At 35.7% G+C, this 21103-nt stretch overlaps 1 protein-coding gene and 1 long non-coding RNA gene across 7 annotated transcripts in view; one reads left to right on the top strand and one right to left on the bottom strand.

Moving 5' to 3' along the window:
* LOC129048665 (uncharacterized) overlaps window positions 1–19377 on the bottom strand; it is a 78364-nt gene extending 58987 nt beyond the window's left edge. For 3 of the 4 annotated variants that reach the window (XR_008511193.2, XR_008511194.2, XR_008511192.1), the window contains exon 1: window positions 19067–19377. This is a non-coding gene — a long non-coding RNA (uncharacterized LOC129048665). The remainder of the gene's footprint in view (window positions 1–19066) is intronic. The other variant, XR_008511195.2, reaches the window with a different exon arrangement.
* SLC17A6 (solute carrier family 17 member 6) overlaps window positions 18054–21103 on the top strand; it is a 137786-nt gene continuing 134736 nt past the window's right edge. For all 3 annotated transcript variants that reach the window (XR_008511190.2, XR_008511191.2, XM_024255409.3), the window contains exon 1: window positions 18054–19040. Coding sequence is in view for 1 of the 3 variants with exons in the window: in XM_024255409.3 (XP_024111177.1) it covers window positions 18955–19040 (86 nt within the window). In the remaining 2 variants the exon portion in view is untranslated. The remainder of the gene's footprint in view (window positions 19041–21103) is intronic.

Genomic DNA, 21103 nt, shown 5'->3' with positions numbered 1-21103 from the left:
GAATTTGTATACCTTTTCCTACATTGGCACAGGATGTTGTCTGTAGCAGTAGTTTTGTTGTTGTTTTCTTTTTTCTTCAAAATATGGTATGCAGATCATCACTATCAGAATTGCCTCAGATTTTAAAAAGTCTCCTGATATTTTAAATTCAGAATACTAGACTCACCCTGTATGAACTAAGGCACAACCCCTAGGAGTGAAGGCCTGAGGGACTCTGCAGTGTTACAAAGCTTCTTAGGTAATTCTGAGGCATGTTAAAGCCTGGGAATTGCCAATATGGAGAGAGAGCTTTCAAAATGTAAACGGGAGCTATATCTTGGTAGTAGGTTTTTAGGTGAATTTAAAATTTTATTCTTCTGTTCGAATTTTTGGAATGCACATGAATAATTTTTAGAGCAGTTTTTAAATTTGCAAAGGCAGAATCAGACAAAACACTCATACTTTGATCAAAGTAAAATAAAAAAAGAATGGATAAATATATGGATGACATGTATAAGAAAGGAGAATAAAACTCTATAGGAATAATGCCAAATTCCAAAAACTGATGACACACAGTGAAAAAGTGATGGCACAAGAGAAACAGTTTTTATATAAATAACTGTACTCAGGCTGTGTGAAGACAAGCTGAATGATTTGGCCTAGAAAAGAGAAGATTAAAAAGTGAAAAAGTTATTTAATAATATTTATGAATATTAAACATGCTGCATATTCTTATGATACATTATCTTTTGCCAAATCACTCCTCACTTCTTATTCTACTATTACAGCATAGAAGTTATCTTGTATTTATAGCATACAACTCTATGGGGGGATAAAGCAGGTGTGTTTCATTTGATTGTGAATACAAAAAAAATACATGAAAAACAAACCCTCAGAATATTAGAGGTTTTAGCTGTTTCTCACATTGTGAGTTAGAAACAAAGTTTTATCTAGAAGACTGGTGAGTTGGCTCCTTCCTTCCACTGTGATCTCATAACTGCCTTACTCTAAATGCAGTGGCACCCAGATGTAAACGGGCATTCAACACAGTGATAGATGCGACTCGGAAACCATGTCTTCTTAGCAATTTGTATCACCTTGCTTCTCTGCTTTTTCTCCCACTGCCCCTTTTACAGCTCTCAGCCACAGTTCTTATAGCACATCATTACAATAATTTACTTGTACAGTTGTCTCCTCTACCAGCTGGCTGCTTCTTGATAGTAAAGACCATTCCTATTTATCTTTATATTTCCACTATTTTCATAGCACCCAAGACACTGTGATTGCTTCATAATAATGGTAAATGAAAAATATAAGTTCACTTATATGTAGTTTGATTCAGATGACTCTGAGTTTAGGTTCTAGTTCAAACACTGAAGAGCAGTGGAAACTTGGATAATTTGCAGCTTTATCATCTAAGAAATATTGCATTATTATATTATGTAGTATAGTAGTATAACATATTGTATCATGTTATACTTTATTATATACCTACTTAATAAGATTGCAATAAGGATGAAATGATATATCATTTAGAAATACTTCAAACAGTACCTAAATCTTGATAAATGATCAAAGTTACACAATGCTTTTGGAAATTGGATGACATATTGATATATTTGTTTGTTTTTGTCTCTCCAACTAAAATAAAAGCTCCATCAGGATGGAAAATTGTCTGTCTTGCTCACCTCTTTATCTCCAGTATTTGGAATAGAGTTTGGCACATAGAATATGCTTAATAAATATTCTTTGTGTAAATGAATTAATTGAGTTTTAATGGAAATATATTGAAGAACCTAAAAAATGCCTAAACTTTGTCCTACTAATAATGATCCCCCTCCTCTGTAGGAATTTCATACATTACTTTCCAAAAATAAACCAAACAACCCCTTTATTAAAAGTTTTATTATAGGTGTTAAACTTTAGGTGTCCCTATACAGACCTTTGAGATGCGACATGCAGCTGGATGGAGCTTGTGGGTGAAACTGGATGCCTTCTTCTCAATCTAATTCTTAAATTTGTACCAAGCTTTGTACAGCCATATGAAAGAAGAAATACAAAACAAAGGAAACAAGAAGACCACATCTGCTTAACTTACTCCCTCAGTTGCATTAATGACGAAGGTATAAAAGGCAAAAGAAGTGCTTGATACTTTAGGTCAGTAACGTGCTCAAGTGGTACATGTGGCCTAACTGATGTTCTAAATTTTTTCTGGGTAATACATTCTCAATTGAGGGAGTAACAAGAAAAGAGGTGGAGCTAAGGAAGTCAGATGCCTCCTCCTAAATTAAAAAATATATATATAGTGTGTGTTTCTATACATAAAAATGCCTTTTTATTTTATCCACATATCCTTTCCAGTTATTAAACACAGTTTGTTACTAAGAAAGAGAGCGACAGTCTATAATATTTCCTGGGTCATTATACAAATAAAATCTAAAAATAGACTCTTGCATATTGGAGATAAAAGGACTGTGACCTTGAAACTCAGTAATCAGATGAAATAAATCCTCAAAGCCCTTCTAGTCCAGGAGTTGCGTGATCTTGCATCTTAACTATAAATGGAACAGCTTTCCTTAGTAAGTGAGCCAAGGTAAGGAGAGAGTCTCTGGTAAGTGCACAATAGACCTGGTTTTCAACTCTGAATCTAAAATACCAGTGTGGGTATTGTGATGTGGCCCTTGATGCATCAAGTAACCTCTCTGCTCCTCAGTTTTATCACTGGTGAACTGAGAGCTTGGGCTTAAGTTCCAAAATTACGTGGCTCAGCAAAAATCGTCGTTGTTTCAGCTCCTTCTATTTAAAGAAATATAAGTGACTTCAACCATCAAACTGTCAGCCTCCAAAAAGTAGATTTAAAATCTATGTGATTCATGACTCACTTTAAAAAGAAAGTGACATTTCTACCATATTTTTAAATCAGGTCAGTCTGATGGCAAAGCTATGCCACTAAATTGTCTCTACCACAAAAGCAATGCGGAAATAAATGTGTTCCTCAATGGGCATATTTATTCTAGAGCACCAATTTATTCTTAGATAGGAAACAATTTTCTTTTAAACTTTAAAGCTACTTTTTAATGTTTACTCAACAGTGTTGTTGTCCTAGACCATAGAGATGCACGTTAAAATCTGCAAAGTCCTGATGAGTTTCCATCTCTCCTCACACCAAAGTATTATTCTCTCTAGGCATGCTTCACCTGCTAAGGAACAAAACTTGCCTTAGCCTGATATTGTTTACTACCTTCCCAGAAGCCTTTCTCCATTTCTGAAAGACCACCTTAGGGCTAGAAACAAATTGGATTCTTCGACCCTTCTTTTCTTTTTTGATCCTAGTTCTAAATAGGATTGTAGGGGTTATAATACAGGAAATTATGTGGGGGCCGTGGTGTTAGTCAGTTCCTCCCCTGCGGTTTCGAGTCCCTTTGATTAGAGAAAACCTCTACTGAGGACAAAGTAACTTGAACCTATTGAATTTTCACACAATTCTGTGGCACAGATTGTATTTCTAGATTAGGCCAATAACCTGGCTCATTCATTCAGTATTAATTCATTCATTTAACTGACTAGTGCCATGAGTTGAAAAAATATTAATACTAATTAGCAAGTTGTAGGCACCTAGGAGGATGTGCCAGGTACAGTGAACTATGTGTTTTATAAACAGAATTTCATTTAATGTTCACAACACTGGATTGAAATAAGTAATGTTATTATCACCATTTACATATGAAGAAACTGAGATTTAAGCAGAGTTAGGAATTTATCCAAGTAGAAAAAGTGAAGAAACCAGAACTCAATTCCAAGCAATCTGAGTTTATATCAAACTAAACAGAATTATTGTCACTGTGAGATGTACATCATCATCAGGGAACCAGATATTAAATATTAACTCCCTTATATTTGTTTCGTTGTGATGTGATTGTAACAATCAATCGTTATATAATTGTGATAAGGGATGAAAAGAGGTATTGCAGGTTATTAGATTCTATTGAGGATGTCAGAAAATGCCTCCCTGAGGGAGTGATACCTAAGCAGAGACATGGATGTTTATAAGGATTTAGTCAGGTAAAAAGTGGGAGTGGTGGTGAATTTCCCAGGCAGAGGGACCCACCGTATAAAAGGTAAAGGAAAGAAGCAATAAGCATTTATTGATGGATTTATGACAACTAGGCTATACGAAGCCCTTTACAAGGATCATATCTTTTGACTCTCACGGAAACCCTTCCAGGTAGATACTATTATCCTCATTTCGCTTACTCAGAAAGAGAAATTGGGCATAATTAAAGTAATGTAGCCTAAGCGTTATATCCAGTAAGGATTGGCAGGTGCCTGGACCTGGACAGTCTAGCTCTAAAATTCTATTATTAAATATATAAATGCAATTTTTAAGTGGGGAGGAACTTTGTGTATAACTGTCATGGCTTGAATAGTATCCCCCCAAAATTCATGTTCACCCAAAACCTTAAAATGTGACCTTATTTGGAAATAGGACCTTTACAGATGTAATTAGGGCCTTGAGAAGAAATCATTCTGGATTTAGTGTATGCCCTAAATCTAATGACTCATTATGCCCTTATAAGAAGAGAGGGCACAAAAGCACAGAGAAGAAAGCAGTGTAAAGTTAGAGGAAAAGGCTGGAATGACAAATCTCTAAGCTAAAGAACTGCAAGGACTGCCACCAACCACTGGAAGGTAGGAGAGACATAGAATGATTTTCCCTCACAGAAGGAACCAATCCTACTGATATCTTGAGTTTGGACTTTTAGCCTTCTAAATTATGAGAGAATAAATTCATGTTATTTTAAGCCACTGAATTTGTGGTAATTTTTATGGCAGCTCCAGGGAACTAATGCAACACCCTTTGCTACAGAAGAGCCTTGTAACAAAGTTTAGGAGGTTTTATTTATTCAACCATTTTTACTGTTTATATTGTGTGTCAGACATTTTGGCAAGAGTTATGGACAATATAGATTATGCAAATATAGACGCAATTTTCAAAGATTGCAAGGTAGAAACTGGTGTGTTATATAAAAAATTTAGATAAAGAACAATAATTGCCACTCCCATATATTAAGTATACTTATGTGTCAGACACTGAGAGGTGGCAGATTTAATCTGAAAATGGTATATATAATTCTTTCCACTTAAATAAATAAAATGAGTCTTAAATAATTTGAATTACCTTCTCCAAAGTTGTGCGTTTCTACCAATGACAGCATTAGATTCCAATTTCCAATGGGAGGATAAAGGAGGAAACTTAATTCAAGAAAATGTATCTGATATGGGTTTTGAATGATCAGTAATGATGGACACTGGTAAGTGGAGGCAAAGACAATGCCATTATGGGTGAGAATAATAGTGAGCTTAAAGACGGAGGATCAGGGCATGGAGTTTCTGTATGTAATAGAGGCTCCAGTTTGTTGGAGTGCATAGAAGAGTAACAGAGAAAAGTGAGAAATCAATTTAAAATTGTAGATTCAGACCAGTTGCTGACTAATAAGCAAATGTCAGGAGCTGGGAAATTTTTCCTTAAAGAGATTAAAGTCCTGTAAGATTTTGCTAAAACAAGTGAATGATCAGGGTTTTCTTCAGGGAGATGAATTCCTCAAGAGTGTGATAATGGATTGGAGACTAGGAGAGATTAGTGACCAGGTATCCATTTAGGGAGACAAATGCTACAAGAGAGGGGGACAAAATCCGTTCACTCCTTGGGAAACAACTCTGTGATCAAACCTCAATTATTCTTTTATTCAAAAAATACCTGTTGAGCCTTTTCCATGCTTCCCAAAGGGGGATCCATCTGACATTGTCCTGCGTTCCCATAGTAACTTAAATGCACACTTTCACAATGTCTGGAGTCCTATAGATGAAGGATGAGGATATTCTCAAATTCCTTCCAAGAATTCACTTTGTTCAAGATGCCAAGAACCTGGACACCCTCCACCAGTAACAAGCCTACCACTGAAGACTGGTCTGCAGCTCCCACTGTTCTGGCCACTGAATGAGTAGGAACAACCATTGAGAGGTGTTAAGCTGTTCTTCCATATGCTGTTAAACAGAAAAATATGAATAAGTTCAACAAAAAATAAGCATTCATTTCTTAAAAAAAAAAAAAAACATTAAGCACTTCGCAGGGAATATGTTCCATGTGCGGAAATAGAACTCTGCATACGGTAGGCACAGTTCCTGCCATTTAGAAGTTTTCTCTAGTTGACTTAGGAGGGCAGAACAAAAAACAAAGCAAAAAACCAACAGATACTGTGGTAACCAGAATAATAGCCTCCCAAAGATGTTCTCTTCAAGATCCCCAGAACTTGTGAATACGTTACCTGATGTGCCAAAGGGGACTTTGCAGGTGTGATTATGTTAAGGATCCTGAAGTATGGCAAATATTCTAGATTATCTGGCTGAGCCCATTGAAATTAAAGGGGGACTTATGGGTGAAAGAGAGAGGCAGTAGACACAGAGGAGGAGATGTGATAATGAAAGCAGACGTCTTGCTTGTTAACTCGGGGGTTGGTTGTATCACAAGTCAAGAAATGCAGGCAGCCTCCAGAAGCTAAAAAGGCAAGGATAGATTCCCTCTAGAGTGTCAAGAGAATGAAGCCCTGCTGACAGCATGAAATTAGCCCAGGAAGCCCTATGTCAGACTTCTAATCTACAGACTTGTGGCAAATTTGTGTTTTAGTAAGTTACTTAGTTTGTGGCCCTTCCTCACAACAGCAATAGGAAAACAAAATAGACAGTAATTAAAAAAATAAGATACTTTAGATAATGATAAGTTGTAGAATAAAGAAAATTTAAAAAGGATAATATGATAGAAAGCCAGTGAAAAGGCACTAACACAGGGACACACTTGGCCTGTGTTCATGGTATATAAGAGCAAGAAAGAGAAGAGTTAAGATGATGATGGAGAGGTAGCCTTCCCTAGAAAAAAAAATGCTTCAAAATTCTGCATGTGGTCGTCTAGTCTTAGTCAGAATAAGGAAATTTAACACTTGTATAAACTCAAATATTAGAATTTTTCTGTGTGTTATGTTTCTTTTACCCCTGAAAAAGAGATGTTTGCTTCTATGTTTACACATAGAAGTAAAACAATTATCAATCAAGTGTGAAAAGGAAAAAAAATCAATTTTCAGATACACGAGTTTTCAGAGTTTACATCTCTTTTTCAGGGGTAAATATGAATGGACACAGAGTTCCAATTAAATCTGGAAGATTGAGCATATGAGTTTGTGTCCACTTTCTCCTGAGACTCACTAAAATGATAGAAAAGCAGTTTCTGAAAAGCTATAAAAGAGAATGGCAGATGAAGCCATAGCATTTAGAAGATGTTAACAGGATTTTAGAAGATGGAAAGCTGACGGATAAGGGGAAAGTGACCTAGATAGTGAAGAAAGATGAAACCTAAATGCCTTTTGGCAGAAAGCAGTTCAAGTCATGCACAAACTATGGAAAAGCTTGGGAGTTGGAATTACCAGGATTGTGGGCCCAGGCTAAAAACAGGATGGTTTGCTGCAAGTCTACATGAAGAGGATTTACACCTAGCCCAGCCTATGCAGCAAGACAAATAGACCTCACCAATCATGATAGAAATGGAAGCTTATCTCTTCAGAGTGAATCACGTAGACCCAGTCCTCAAGAACGGCAGGCTTGCTGAGGTGTGGGGTTAGATGCCTTACTGAAATCAGGAAGAAAAATCGAAGGTTGCATACTGAATGGTAAGACTCTAGACTCTATCCTTTCTACTTAGTTTCTAGAATGCTGCTTGCCAGATGTCTAATCATCTCTAGGAAAGAGACTGAATAACTCCTATATAGAGAAGCTTATCAACTTCAGAAAAAGGCATGAATTTATTGCTATCTGAGGCCCACAAGTAAAGGACTGTCAAAATAATCCCAGTTAACAAGTCTTATATACCTACAGTGCCTTGCTCTTAAATACAAATGAACACCTAAGGACCACAAGGAAAGACCCTAAAAGAAGCTAAAACAAGCTCATCAAACATGGGAAAATTAATTGGAAGAGACCAGAAAAAAATTAAAATAGTAACAACTAAAATGAACATTTTCAGGGAGAAAAGATAGTGCAGCCTTAAAACAAAAAGGTGCTATTGAAAAAAAGAAAGATTCAAAAATAAACAGCTCTTGCAAATTAAAAATATAATAGCAGAAACTTTAAAATTAATGGTTTGGAAGAAAAAGAAGAAAATTTATGAGAAAATTAAACATCAAAAGAAATAAACAATTAGAAATAAAATTCTAAAAACTGAAGATCAATCCAGAATGGCTAATATCCAACTGACAAGGTTTTGAGAAAGAATAGAGAAATTAGAGGAAAGGAAATTATTAAGGAGATGATGTAAGAACATTTTCTTTTTTTTTCCCCAAGGGATGAAGTCTTGCTCTGTGGCCCAGGCTGGAGTGCAGTGGTGCAATCATAGCTCACTGCAGCCTTGAACTCCTAGGCTCGAGTTAGCCTTCCATCTCAGCCTCCTGAGTAGCTGGAACTACAGGCACCCACCACTAAAACCAGCTAATTTAAAAAAAATGTACACATGGGGTCTCACTATGTTGCCCAGGCTGGCCTTGAGCAACCTGCAATCCTCCTGCTTGGCATCCAGAAGTGCTGGGATTACAGAAATAGACACCATATCTAGCTCACTTCCAGATTTGAAGGATATGAGAGGGTTGGCCTCTGAGTGACAAGCACAAGACTATATATATAAAAAAAAGCCTCTTCTTAAGATGTCATAAGTTTTCTTAACACTAGAGATAGAGTATCATAAAGTCTCTAGAGAGATTTAGGATTAAAAGCATACATGAGGCTTCAGGAATCAGAATGGTACTAGTCTACCCATTAGCAATACTAGAAGATAACAGGTAATGGGACAAAACTGCCAAAATAGAAAAACATTATTTTTCTTAGATTCATAGAAGCAAAACATCTGTCAATCAAGTGTGAAAAGGAAAAAAAAATCAATTTTCAGATACACAAGTTTTCAGGCCCCTGTTTAAGGAAACTACAGCAGTATATAATCCAGAAAGTTATGGGATCCAGAAAGCGAGGAGGTGACATAGAAGAGAGGTGGAGGGGATCTCCCAAGATGATGGTGACAGAGGACCCCAAATCAACAACTGTGTAGCAGGATAGAGGGCATTTAGTTCAAACTGAAGTAGAAGCGCAGAGAGCTCCAAGAGGAAAGCATCTAGTGAAAAAAGTAGAATTGATATATTATCTGACAAGTCTGATTATATTAAGGGAATTTTATAGTTCTCCTGGATCATTTTGAGATGGATTAATGATGGGAATACAGAAACATAGGATAACATTAACAAATAGAAATGCAATTACAAATCCCGGGGTGGGGAAATGCTATATAAAAAAAGAAAATGGACTGGGCATGGTGGCTCATGCCTGTAATCCCAGCACTTTGGGATGCCAATGCAGGCTGATCACCTGAGGTCGGGAGTTCGAGACCAGCTGTACCAACATGAAGAAACCCCATCTCTACTAAAGAGAAAAAAAAAAGTTGGCGTGGTGGTGTATACCTATAATCCCAGCTACGCGGGAGGCTGAGGCGGAGAATCGCTCGAGCCCGGGAGGCAGAGGTTGCCGTGAGCCGAGATCGTGCCATTGCACTCCAGCCTGGGTAACTAGACAGAAACTCCGTAAAAAAAAAAAAAAAAAAAAAAAAAAAGGAACAAAAAAAAAGCAAAAGGAAATGAAAACAAAGCAACCCTATGGTTTGGTTGTGAGCAATAAGAAGTGGGCTACCCGAGTTAGAATTTTAACTCTGCCACTGAATTGTGTGACCTTGAAACAATTGCTTAACAATACTAATTATATAAACAGAATTTTGATTTCAATAAAACTAGTTAAAAGACAGAGGGTGGATGTGAATGTCGGGGGTGGAAAGAGAGATGAAGAGGGAGAGACAGTTGAAAGAGAGATAGAGAATTAAATTTAGTTCCTCATCTTTCATAGGAAGATGTCAACAGACATGTAAAATATTGAAAGTTAACGAACAGGCCGGGCGTGGTGGCTCACACCTGTAATCCCAGCACTTTGGGAGGCCGAGGCGGGCGGATCACAAGGTCAGGAGATCGAGACCATCCTGGCTAACATGGTGAAACTCCGTCTCTACTAAAAATACAAAAAATTAGCTGGGCGTGGTGGCCGGCGCCTGTGGTCCCAGCTACTCGGGAGGCTGAGGCAGGAGAATGGTGTGAACTCAGGAGGTGGAGCTTGCAGTGAGCCGAGATTGCGCCACTGCACTCCAGCCTGGGCGACAAGCGAGACTCCGTCTCAAAAAAAAAAAAAAAAAGAGAAAAGAAAAAGAAAATCAACGAACAGCAGCATAATGATCATAATAGCGAAAACATATAGTGTTAATTCTATGCCAAACAATCCTTTATGCTGTAAGATACACGCACACACACGCACACACACACACGCACACACACACACTTAATTTTCTCCTCCAAAGCGATGCCTCCTAGTAGCAAGAGTTGCCAGTAGATGGAATGAGTGAAATAACTGCTTTTATTTTTTAAAGTATTTCACCTTTACATCTTGGTACATGTATTATTTTGAGAAAATAAAAGCTAATTGAGACATAAAATATGTAATGGATTAAAGAAACTTTTGTGTTGTCTTACTTGCTATGTTAGAATAGTGCTTTAATTTCTGTGATTGCCAAAAATTTCTCTTCACATAATGGATGTAATATGAAGTAATGGGCTATTGAAAATAATTCTCCCCTCTTTCTGTCCCCTCTTTTGATATTATAGCCTCTCAGAAAGCACTGTAAGAAACCCGAGCTCCACTCAAATGGCGGGGCTACTGTTTGACACATTTTGGATGTTCTGATTTTGTTTTAAGATCCATTTCAACCTTGAAGACTTTCTCTAAAAGAATAATACAAATGGTAAAAATATAAATGTCCATTTGCTTACAAATTTCAATTCAAAAGGAGTCCATCATATCAGATCCATGAGAGCATCATCTGCCCTGAGGAGGATATTTTTAGATAATGGGCACCTTCTACCTTGGGCTAAAGTGTAGGATGAGTTAGGGTTGCTGATTGATACCATTTGTCATTGACATTTTTTTCTTTTCTACTCACTAAATAAATGTGTTAATTTTTTTCCTAATGTTTGGTGTTATAACAGAGATGAAATAGGAGACTGGGCTAAGGATAAAGGAAATATGCTTATTATAAATTAAATTAATGCACAGAAGCAATTTCCCAATATTATTTGAGTTATTATTTTCATATTGATTTAAGCAAAAGACCTGTGTTCTAATTCCAGCCCTTGTGTACCATCTGTGTGTATATGGGTAATTTTCCCCACCCCTGAATGAGTTGAAAGCTTCATCATTATATGGGAAAGAACAGTAATTTTAAAAAATATTTTATCAGCTGACACACAGACTATTGCAATGGTCATCTTTTGAACTAAAACCCCTGCCTCCATCTCTCTACACAATTTATCACATAGTTGCCTGATTAAACTTCTAAGAATGTTACTGTCCTTCAGCAAATTATTTATTTGCTTATACATTTTTAAAAAGCTTTTCAATTGACCATAAGAAAAGTTTTACATTCTTAGTGAAAAATCTGAGTTCTCTGAGAGCAAGATCTGTGACTTACTTATCTCTGTTTCTCTGGTACTCAACAAAGACTGAGCACATAGTCATAACTTAGAAATGTTAAATAAAAATTTAATTTAACTAACCCTAAAATTCAAGGCTTTCTTTTGTCTGGGTCTATTTTGTCTTTCTAATACTTTGGTCTAGAATTACTCTTACATGATTCTTTCCTCTTTCCAGTGTTTTAACTTTCTATTCTAAACTTTGATTCTGTTTATCCATCCTTCTTCCATTCATTTATCCATCTATCAAATATCTATAGGATGATATATCAAGATGTTTGCAGTTGCAAGCAATAGATATCTTAACTCAAAATGGCTAAAATATTAACAGAAAAAATGTCATTGGCTCAAAAATTTGAAAAGTCAGTCTAGTTAGCAGGACTTAGTGTGGTTTGATCAGACCTCTGACTCTGTTTCTCCATAAGGAACGAATTGAACGAATTAGCACTCAATATCAAAAGAGCTGCAATGAGTGAACAAAAACTCTTCATGCTACGCAATAAGATCTGCGCACTATGCTTCTCACCACAGTATAATGGTGTCTTTACCATTATTATAAGCCCACCAGCGGGCACAAAAGAATAAGTGGTGGCATGCTTTTTCAATGATTTATCAGCAACCCTTTCTTCTTTGTACTGGGAAAAAAGGCCACATACAATGTTAATATCATGGGAAGCATGTTTACCCACTGACTTCCAAATGATTTAAGTCAATCTTGTAGGTCTGCCTTTTAACTCAAGTAAATATTTTCCATTTTTACCACTAGCGGGCAGCAGTTAGAAAATATTAACAGTGACTACTATTGTATATATGTTTTTACTTCTTCAAAATTACAATTAGCTTGTGCTTACAGCAGTGAAATATTCCGGATCTTATATGTTCTGTTCTATTACAAAACTATGTATTCAGATTTTTTGCTTTGGAAAATTTTACTCTAAATATTATAGAAGTAGAAACCATCCCACCCTCTGCCTCTAGTAGCATAAGTAACTTAGAACATAGTGTGAAATTAAACAGAAACTTCCTAGATGCTAATAGCCAAGTGGGAAATTTCAATAATATTAGAAGCCTTCCTTCAAAGAAAATGGTATTTCACCATCTGTGACAACAAAATGTATGGCAGCCAAAGGAAGAGAATCAGTAATCTAGGATGGTAAAAGTAAAATAGGATCCCTATGGGACCTACATGGAGAGACATTTCAATTAGGTATGTTTTGTCATGTCATTCAATTTATTTATTTATCTGTAAAACACCGTAAGTCCTGGTGGTCTCTGCCTTGATCTCCTTCATACTGAAGTGTATATTTATTTTACTCTCTTTACAGGTTTGCATTTCTTTTCTATTCTTAGATTTTTCTCAAACTTTCTGTATACAATTAAATCTTTTACTTTAAGAAATTTTTTTAGAGTTGAAGACACCAATGCTCTCAAAGTCTTTCTGTAATTTATCATGTTGCTCTACGTGTATAGTGTGGAATTCAAAGTTAGAAATACTTTTCTGGCATTAGAGGAGCAGCATTTGTTCTCCATTCACTTTAAAATCTTAATTTTCCCAAGGCACAATGGCCTGTAGTGAATTAAGGCTATTTTCTCCCATTAATGCAGAAATAAAAGGGTAGAATAAGATATATACACTTTTCTCACTGTAAATTATAAATACAGAGTAGATGCACACAAAAAAGGAACCATTGCATATATGACTACATACATGTGTTTTTGGTAATTAAAATATATGTTTGAGGTAACAATATAGGCTTATTTAATACTTCCTGCTTCCAGTTTTTTAATCAGACAGTTCACAGAGAAGTCAAAAGACGTCTTATACCAGGCCACTAAATATAGCAGTGTAAAGTATTGGGCTATGTGCACAGATTGTCGTTTTTAAGACAAACTGAATTATTTCTTCTATTTCCAGCTCTAAGGAAATTATATAATGATAATTTCTTAGAAACTGTCTCTGAGGCTAACACTGCAAAGTAAAATCAAATAAAGCTGAACTAAAAATTGTCTGCTTAAAAACCTTTGGTAAGAAAAAAGTCACAGATGAATTCTAGAGCTTATTTGTATAGCTTCGACCTGAAAGAAGTGTGTAATTATTAGGCTGAACATTTACTTAGGAATTCAAAGTCAAATAAAGCCATACTGTAAAAAAGCTTTTCAAAGCAGTTTTGTCTTTAGGAATGTCCACTCTCTACATATAATATAAAAAGCTATAAGACTGTATTGAGTCCATTTATTTAATATATCCCAGAAAAGGGCCTAGCCCACAGTAAGTACAAATACCTGTTGGGTGAATATTTTTTGAAATAATAAACTGAAGTTGTTGCATTCAAAATAGCCTCAGAATCAGTCACCTTAAGGTTTGTTTTTCTCTTTTTGAGGTGGGGTCTGGCTATATTTCCCAGACTGACTTCAAACTTCTGGGTTCCAGCAATCCTCCCGCCTCTGCCTTCCCAGTAACTGGGACTACAGATGCACACTGCCACCTTGAGGTATGTACTTGAGGTATTTTTTTAAAATCAATTTGCCTTAAAAATATCCCAGGAATAGTTTTTGAATGATCTTAAATATAATGCCTTTAAAATATATTTGTAGTTTTGGTAATAAGGAGCTAAACAACAAATTTATGTTACTATTTCAAAATATTTATAAAATTATCACAATTTATTCTATTGTATATCATTTTTACCTATGTGATTACCATACCATTACTGAATCTTAATACAGTGAAGTTTCCTTTAGCACTAGATTTTGGTTAACTGGGGGATTCTCAATCAACTTATTTCTAAATACATTTAGTACTAAGACAACTGCAAATGTGTTGCCCACAAAAAAGACTTTATAGTTTCAGATGTAGATTTAATTTAACAAATATCCAAAAGAAGAAAGAAGAAAGAAAGAGAGAAAGAAAGAAAGAAGAGAGAGAGAGAGAAAACAGTAGGTGTAATTGCATAATTAAGGACCACAATTGTCTCTAAAATATTAACATATCCTTCCACCAGAGGGCAACATTTGCAAGACATTTAAATGATTACTCAAAAGTATTTCCTCACACATGGATATAAACAAATAGAAACCTATTACATTGCTGTTGGCTAATACCTTATGTACATCTTGAAAAATACTATGAATACAATTATTTAAACAATTGCATATAAAACTCAATGTATACATATAGTGAAACAACAAATAAGGTAACTCTTTAAATATGTAAAAAGATAGAACTTTCAGAAAGAAGCACATTTCTACATATTAGTATTTTTTCAGTTTATTATTAATCATTTAACTCAAATATAATAAAAAAATCTTAGGATGGGAGAAACAAAAGAAAAGAAGTTTTACATCTTTTTACATCTAAAGTCTTTACATCTAAAGACTTTACATCTAAAGTCATGAAAAGTCATAAAATTTTACAAGCAGAAAGGATAATAGATACTCCACAATGCAAGCCTTCATTTGTGCCAGTAAGAAAACTGGCTTATTAGTGTTCCATGATTGGTACAAAATTGCAGAGATGATAATCAGTGGAACTAGGACCCGAACTCAGGTAAACTGATTTCACATTTCATACTCCGAGATGCTGATGTTCAAAATGTGATCCTTAGGCAAACAGTTGTGGAAACGTGTTACGATAGTTGAATCTTGGGCACCACTCTAGACCTATTCAATCAGAATCTGTATTTTAACAAGGCCTTAAACTGTGAGAAACTCCTCTAACCTGAGCTGTTTTCTCATCACCAGTTACATGACTTCAGGTAATTACTGAATCTCACTTTCCTCCTCAATAACATGGGAATACAACTAGTTTAGTTTAAGGAATAATTATAAGGAATAAATAAGTTTATCATGTAAATAAAAGCTACTCACAAATTGTAATATGGTACACACATTATATTAGTTATATTCAGTGAAAACTTCTCCTTTTATTGCTAACAGTTCTTGACAAGAGGGACAATTCTTCCCCTAGAAGAAAAGTGGTCTAATAATGCAATTTAGGGCTTGTTAAAATTGGATGTAAGACATTGGGGATAAAGGAGGGTGTCAAGAGAAAGGAAGTCTTTTTTGATATGCTTAAATTAATATCTTACATTTAACTACTAGTGTTTCTTTGCATAAAGGTAAATCTGATGAATTTAGGGCTGCAAAACTACACATTCAGCGTTTGCAATTTGTGTCCATCCATGAAGAAAATCTGTTGGGTTAGCAAATGGTGTCTGAATATATGTTTCTTACATTGGGAGCAGCTATGGATTTAAAGCCAGCCTAAATGACATTCTTCAGTCTCAGGTGGTCTAGTAACGTTTCTTGTAATTTTCCACACATAACATTTTTCATTCTTTATGGAAATATCATTAAATACACCCCTACTGGCTGAGGTGCTAGCCAAATACCACCACTCCACCCTGCCAAACTCCACTGGGCTGCCATCATCTTTATAGAACTACATTTCTTTTAACTATTAAGACAGACAAGAAAACATTGTCTCTTGAAATATATTCTGGACATTTTCATTCCCAGGCTGGGTTATTTAATTTGTGTAATTTCACCCATAATTATTTGAAATTGTATTTTATTGTCTATCTCCCATGTAGCTTGTGAGATATTTCAGGGAGAATTCCCAGATCTAGTATTATTCTTGGCACTCAATGAATATTTTTAGAATGAGTAAATCAATATTACCAGTTATTCTGATTCAGTTGCTCACCCTGTTATCAAGAGACTAAAAGAGAGAGGAGGATGACATTCATTTCACTAAAGGTGAATATAACTGTTTTACTCTAAAAAAATGCTTTTGTGTTGGATTTATATTGCTTAGTGTCCCCTCATATCTGTGTATTGTAGACTTAGCTATCATGTTTACTGATGGTTTAGATAGATCTCTAGTCATTTGTGGTGCAACTTAAGCTGGAGTGCTTAGGAAAATCATTTCTATATCATCACCCCAGCTTCACAAATATTTGTTGTAAATTCTGTTTTTTTGTATAACTTCCCAGAATTCCAAAATCATTAATATCTCTAAATAAATACAATTTAATGAACTTAGTTATGAAAGATTTGAAAAATACAGATATTTTGAAAACACCTAGATAAGTCAAGTCCTGAGTAGCTTGAATCTTTTAATCTTTTACTTTTCTTTTTTTTTTTTTTGCAAGGAAATAGTTTAATGAGGAGTTTTTTTTGTCTCCTTATACTTGATCTTGAGAAATAGATAGTATTCTGAGGCATCCTATGGTTTTAGAGAAAAATCAAATTCACTGTTTTATTGAAGATATGTATTTTAACACAAATTTATCAAAAAGATAACAATGTCTTCATTATCCTTTTCTTTATTATATTTCACAATGGAAAATAATTTGACAACTATCAAACTTAATAATGGCAGATGGTTTTAGCTACTTTGACATTTTTTTCCAGCTATCCATTCAGTGAATACATAGCCATTATATCATTTGAACTACTCAGGTAATATTCTTATTTGATTCTCAATTTAGATCCATATTTTTGAGATTTTGTCTCAGGATCTTAAGTAAAATTGACGCCCTCTGTTGGCTTATGTGACATCCAAGGTTTTGACCTTGAAAATGTGGTTCAAGGCCAATCTGTTCTGTAAGCATTGGCCTGAATTGTACTTAAGAAGTTTGTGATTCATGTGAAAAAGATTAATAATTTACGTTAATCTAGCACAGTTTTCTTGCTTGCTTAATGAGATAAATTCATTGATGCTGTACCTATATACATAAAGCCAAAAGTCTTACATGAATGTCTTTCAAAATTTATGCTTTAGGAGAAGGAGATACAAAGAAAAATAAAATAAGATTTGAATGGAATATATGTAAATTAAAATAAATCTTTTTAAAAATAAATCTTTAAATTATCAATTACAATTTGTTGGCAAGCACAAGGTATAGCCACATATTTCATCAGTATATTGGTATTTCAGTAGTGTATTGTAAATTAGTTAAATAAAGATGCTTAAAATTCCAAGGAATTTATATTAAATTAACAGTCTTTTATTTAATCAACTTCACTGAGTTTATAGCTATTCTTTTTTTTCTCCTCTCCATACCTCCCACCTCTTTTTCTTTATCTCTCCTTTCCTTTATTCTTCAATCTCTCCCTTTCTTTCTTTCATCTTTTTCCTGTCAGGAGTTAAAACAAACACACGAACAATGTAATTATGTATTTTGTGTGCACATATTTTATATTCAAGGGAGCCTAGGTGTCTTGGAACACCACAGGTACAAGTTAAATATGTTGAAATCTTTCTTCCCTGCAATACTGGCGTCAGCGTGCTGGACAAAACCTAGCAAACTAGAAGTAACTTGTCAATTTTTAATAAAGTTGTCTTCCCTAGCAGAGCTAAATGCACCATTCTCCCTGCAAACTCTGGAGATGATGACATCTTCCCACATGGTTTCCATAGCATCCGTTCCTGAAGAGCCCCAGTATGGTCCTTGGTCAGGGCGATCCGCCCAGCTCCCCTAGAAAGTTGGCAACCTAGCTAGCCAAAAGAAGAGTCCCCTATTCCTGAAACTTACTCTGTCCGTGGTGCTGAAACATTGTACCGAGACCCGCCCAGACGGGCGCTGTCAGCCGCTGAAAAAAAAAATCTTCCCTGAGGCTGCCCAAATCAGAACTGTGTATCTTTTATTTACTCACGTCCTCAAAGAGCAGCAAGCCTTCTCCATCTTAATTTGACTCTACCGCAGAGCAGAGTTACGCTGGCGTGATGGGAGGAGATCATGGGCAGAGAGGAAAAGCTAATAGCAGCATTGCTCACCTGAGACCTGAGATGCTCCCATGAGTTTTGAATATGCTCTGCTCCTTACAGCAAAGGCACCATTTTTAAAAGTACCATTCTTTTGACTTTGCTGTTACCCAAGGCTTCTGTGATATTCCGGCCCCTCCGTTTAAAAGCCAGCAGATTTGAAAGCAATAAGTCTTCAAAACCGGGAATTTACATTGTTTTTCAGCTGACCGACTTCCAGGACAAGGACTCAACCGCATCTACCCAAATACCATGGCACTGCTTGCGCTCTTTGCCACCGGATCCTCCCCTTCCAATGAGACTTTCTGATTGTGTCTACCAACTCTCCTATTAGGAAACCCGTGGGTTGCATGCAGCTATTCTGTTGTATTCTCATTCTCACTCTCCTTCCCTTCTCTCACTCTCACTCTTGCTGGAGGCAAGCCACTACCATTCTGCTGAGAAGGAAAAGCCCACAACTACTTTAAGAGATTAAGACAATATGCGCAATCCTTGCCTTTCCTAGCAATCACTATTTAAATCTGGCAAGAACTGACAACAGTCTTTGCAAGAATGGAATCCGTAAAACAAAGGATTTTGGCCCCAGGAAAAGAGGGGCTAAAGAATTTTGCTGGAAAATCCCTCGGCCAGATCTACAGGTAAGACAAAGCAAACACTTGCTTACCTGGGGCTCAGCATGAAAAAATCTGCAGGGCCGTTTCCGTAAACCCTGGTGGCTCAGAAAGATTGTAATATGATCGGAAAGTCTTTTTGTTGCCCATTGCTTGGAGCGGGAGTGCTCTGGAAACCTGCTTATTAATGCAGGAATGTTGCACTAAATGAAACTGTCTGGTGTGTGTGTGTGTGTGTGTGTCTGTTTGATTTTTGCTTTGGTGTCTGCAGAGTTTTATCCTTTACTACACAGGATTTATCTTCTTTACAGTTAAGAAATGGCCAGCCCCTGCTCAAACAGCGTTTCTTTTGGTGCTTATAGATACCCCGAATTAAATTCCTTTGATGCAGAAAAATGAATATAAAACACAACCATCTAAAAAAATTATCCAAGAAATTCCAAAGAGTAATGGTTTATATATATATGTAATATATATGTGTTTTATATATATATATATATATATGTTAGAGAGAGAGAGAGAGGTCTCAGCTTCAAAAGCATAGTAGAGAATCCCCTAGTGAAATATGTCTTCTGTATTGAATGAAGAAGAATCAAAATATATCAATAATTGATAGTTGAAGCAATTCCTTTCTCTGAGCCTAAAACAATGTATATGCATTTTTAATTATTTTCGTCTCCTAGATTCTATTTCTTGCATAGGAAATGTCAGTGCCTGGAAGAACAGCCATAAATATAACAGGCAACATTACTTTGAAAGTCCTAGAAATGATTCAATTATTTAATCCTCCTGTAGTCACTATACTAATTATGCTATAATTTGCAAAACTTTAAATCATTTCAAGTATGTTATATGGATACAGCTTTTCTTAATAATTAGAGCAAAATCAAGACGACAGGGCAGACATAAAAGGAAAAAGAATTACAAAGGAGCACTAATTTTAATATTTGGGAAATTGAAGTCTCTGTAAATGCATGAGAAATATAAAGAAAATGATCAAACTCCCAGATTTTCCAAATCTCTTCAGGTTTGGCGGGCTTCCTGTAGGCACGATTATGCACCTATGCGACAGTAGATACCGCAAGGGCCCTGCAGTCCCACAGCTACCATGGAAAGGGATGTTCTTTCCCAGTACAGCTGCCATCCGGTGCAGAGTTCAACTTTGTATATTTGAGCACACGAAGCAAATGCAGGAAAAGAAAAAAAAATCGCATTGGCTGGGTTTTTTTCTCCCCGTAAAAATAAATTGCAATGTTTTCTAACATTATGATCGGACTTTAAGAATAAACATTAACCTAGCCACAAATACCTTTATGACTTATTCTCCAGGTGCTATTTTATAGAATTCGGAAGCCTGACGTTTTTCTTCTGGTGGCCTCAAACTTCTTGACAGCAGTATTCCAAGCTATGCATATTTGAAATTAGTTTAAAAATTTCACTTGCTTTACCTTTGTGTGTGAAAACAATTGGGTGTGCACATAACACTTAAAACGGCACAGGTGAAAAGCAATTTCATGTTAGATTGGAAAAAATATCTGCAAATTGTAAACGGAGAAGCTCTTTGTTTAAATATCGAAAGTATCTATTGCAAGGGGCTACGTACAGAGATGTTACCTTATACATTCCTTTTGTTTGTTTGTTTGTTTGTTTGTTGTTAATAGAAATTTCATGAATATGTTGTAGACTAGAACACTACCACCTTTTAGTAAAAACATTCCTTTTCTCTGCGTTCCCCTTTTCATTTGTCCCTTCTCCCAAGGATCAAAGCCAAAAATGAATTGACAGTTGAAATCTTATGAAACTCTATGCAAAAACAAATATTTAAGTGAGATCTTCCCCTTTGATGTGGAATATCTTACAAAAGTTGATTTGGGGGAGCCTTTGTATATCTGGGTGTCGCATTTTGCGCCTTGGTAAATGGACCCTTGACATTTTTCGGTGTTTGTAAGAGAGATAGTAATGACGCAAGATTGTGAATAATTAATTATTCATGTTCTGGCAGTAGGAAGCTTAGGTGTCCGCCATATGCTGTGGAGCCCTTTGTCTCCAACTCGAGTAATAAGGAAAAAAAAATAGTAAGAAGTGTAACA

The sequence above is a fragment of the Pongo abelii genome, chromosome 9 (assembly GCF_028885655.2).
Source record: "Pongo abelii isolate AG06213 chromosome 9, NHGRI_mPonAbe1-v2.0_pri, whole genome shotgun sequence".
Lineage (NCBI taxonomy): Eukaryota > Metazoa > Chordata > Mammalia > Primates > Hominidae > Pongo > Pongo abelii.
The sequence above is the reverse complement of the archived record's forward strand: the minus strand, read 5'-3'. Positions and strand labels throughout refer to the sequence as shown.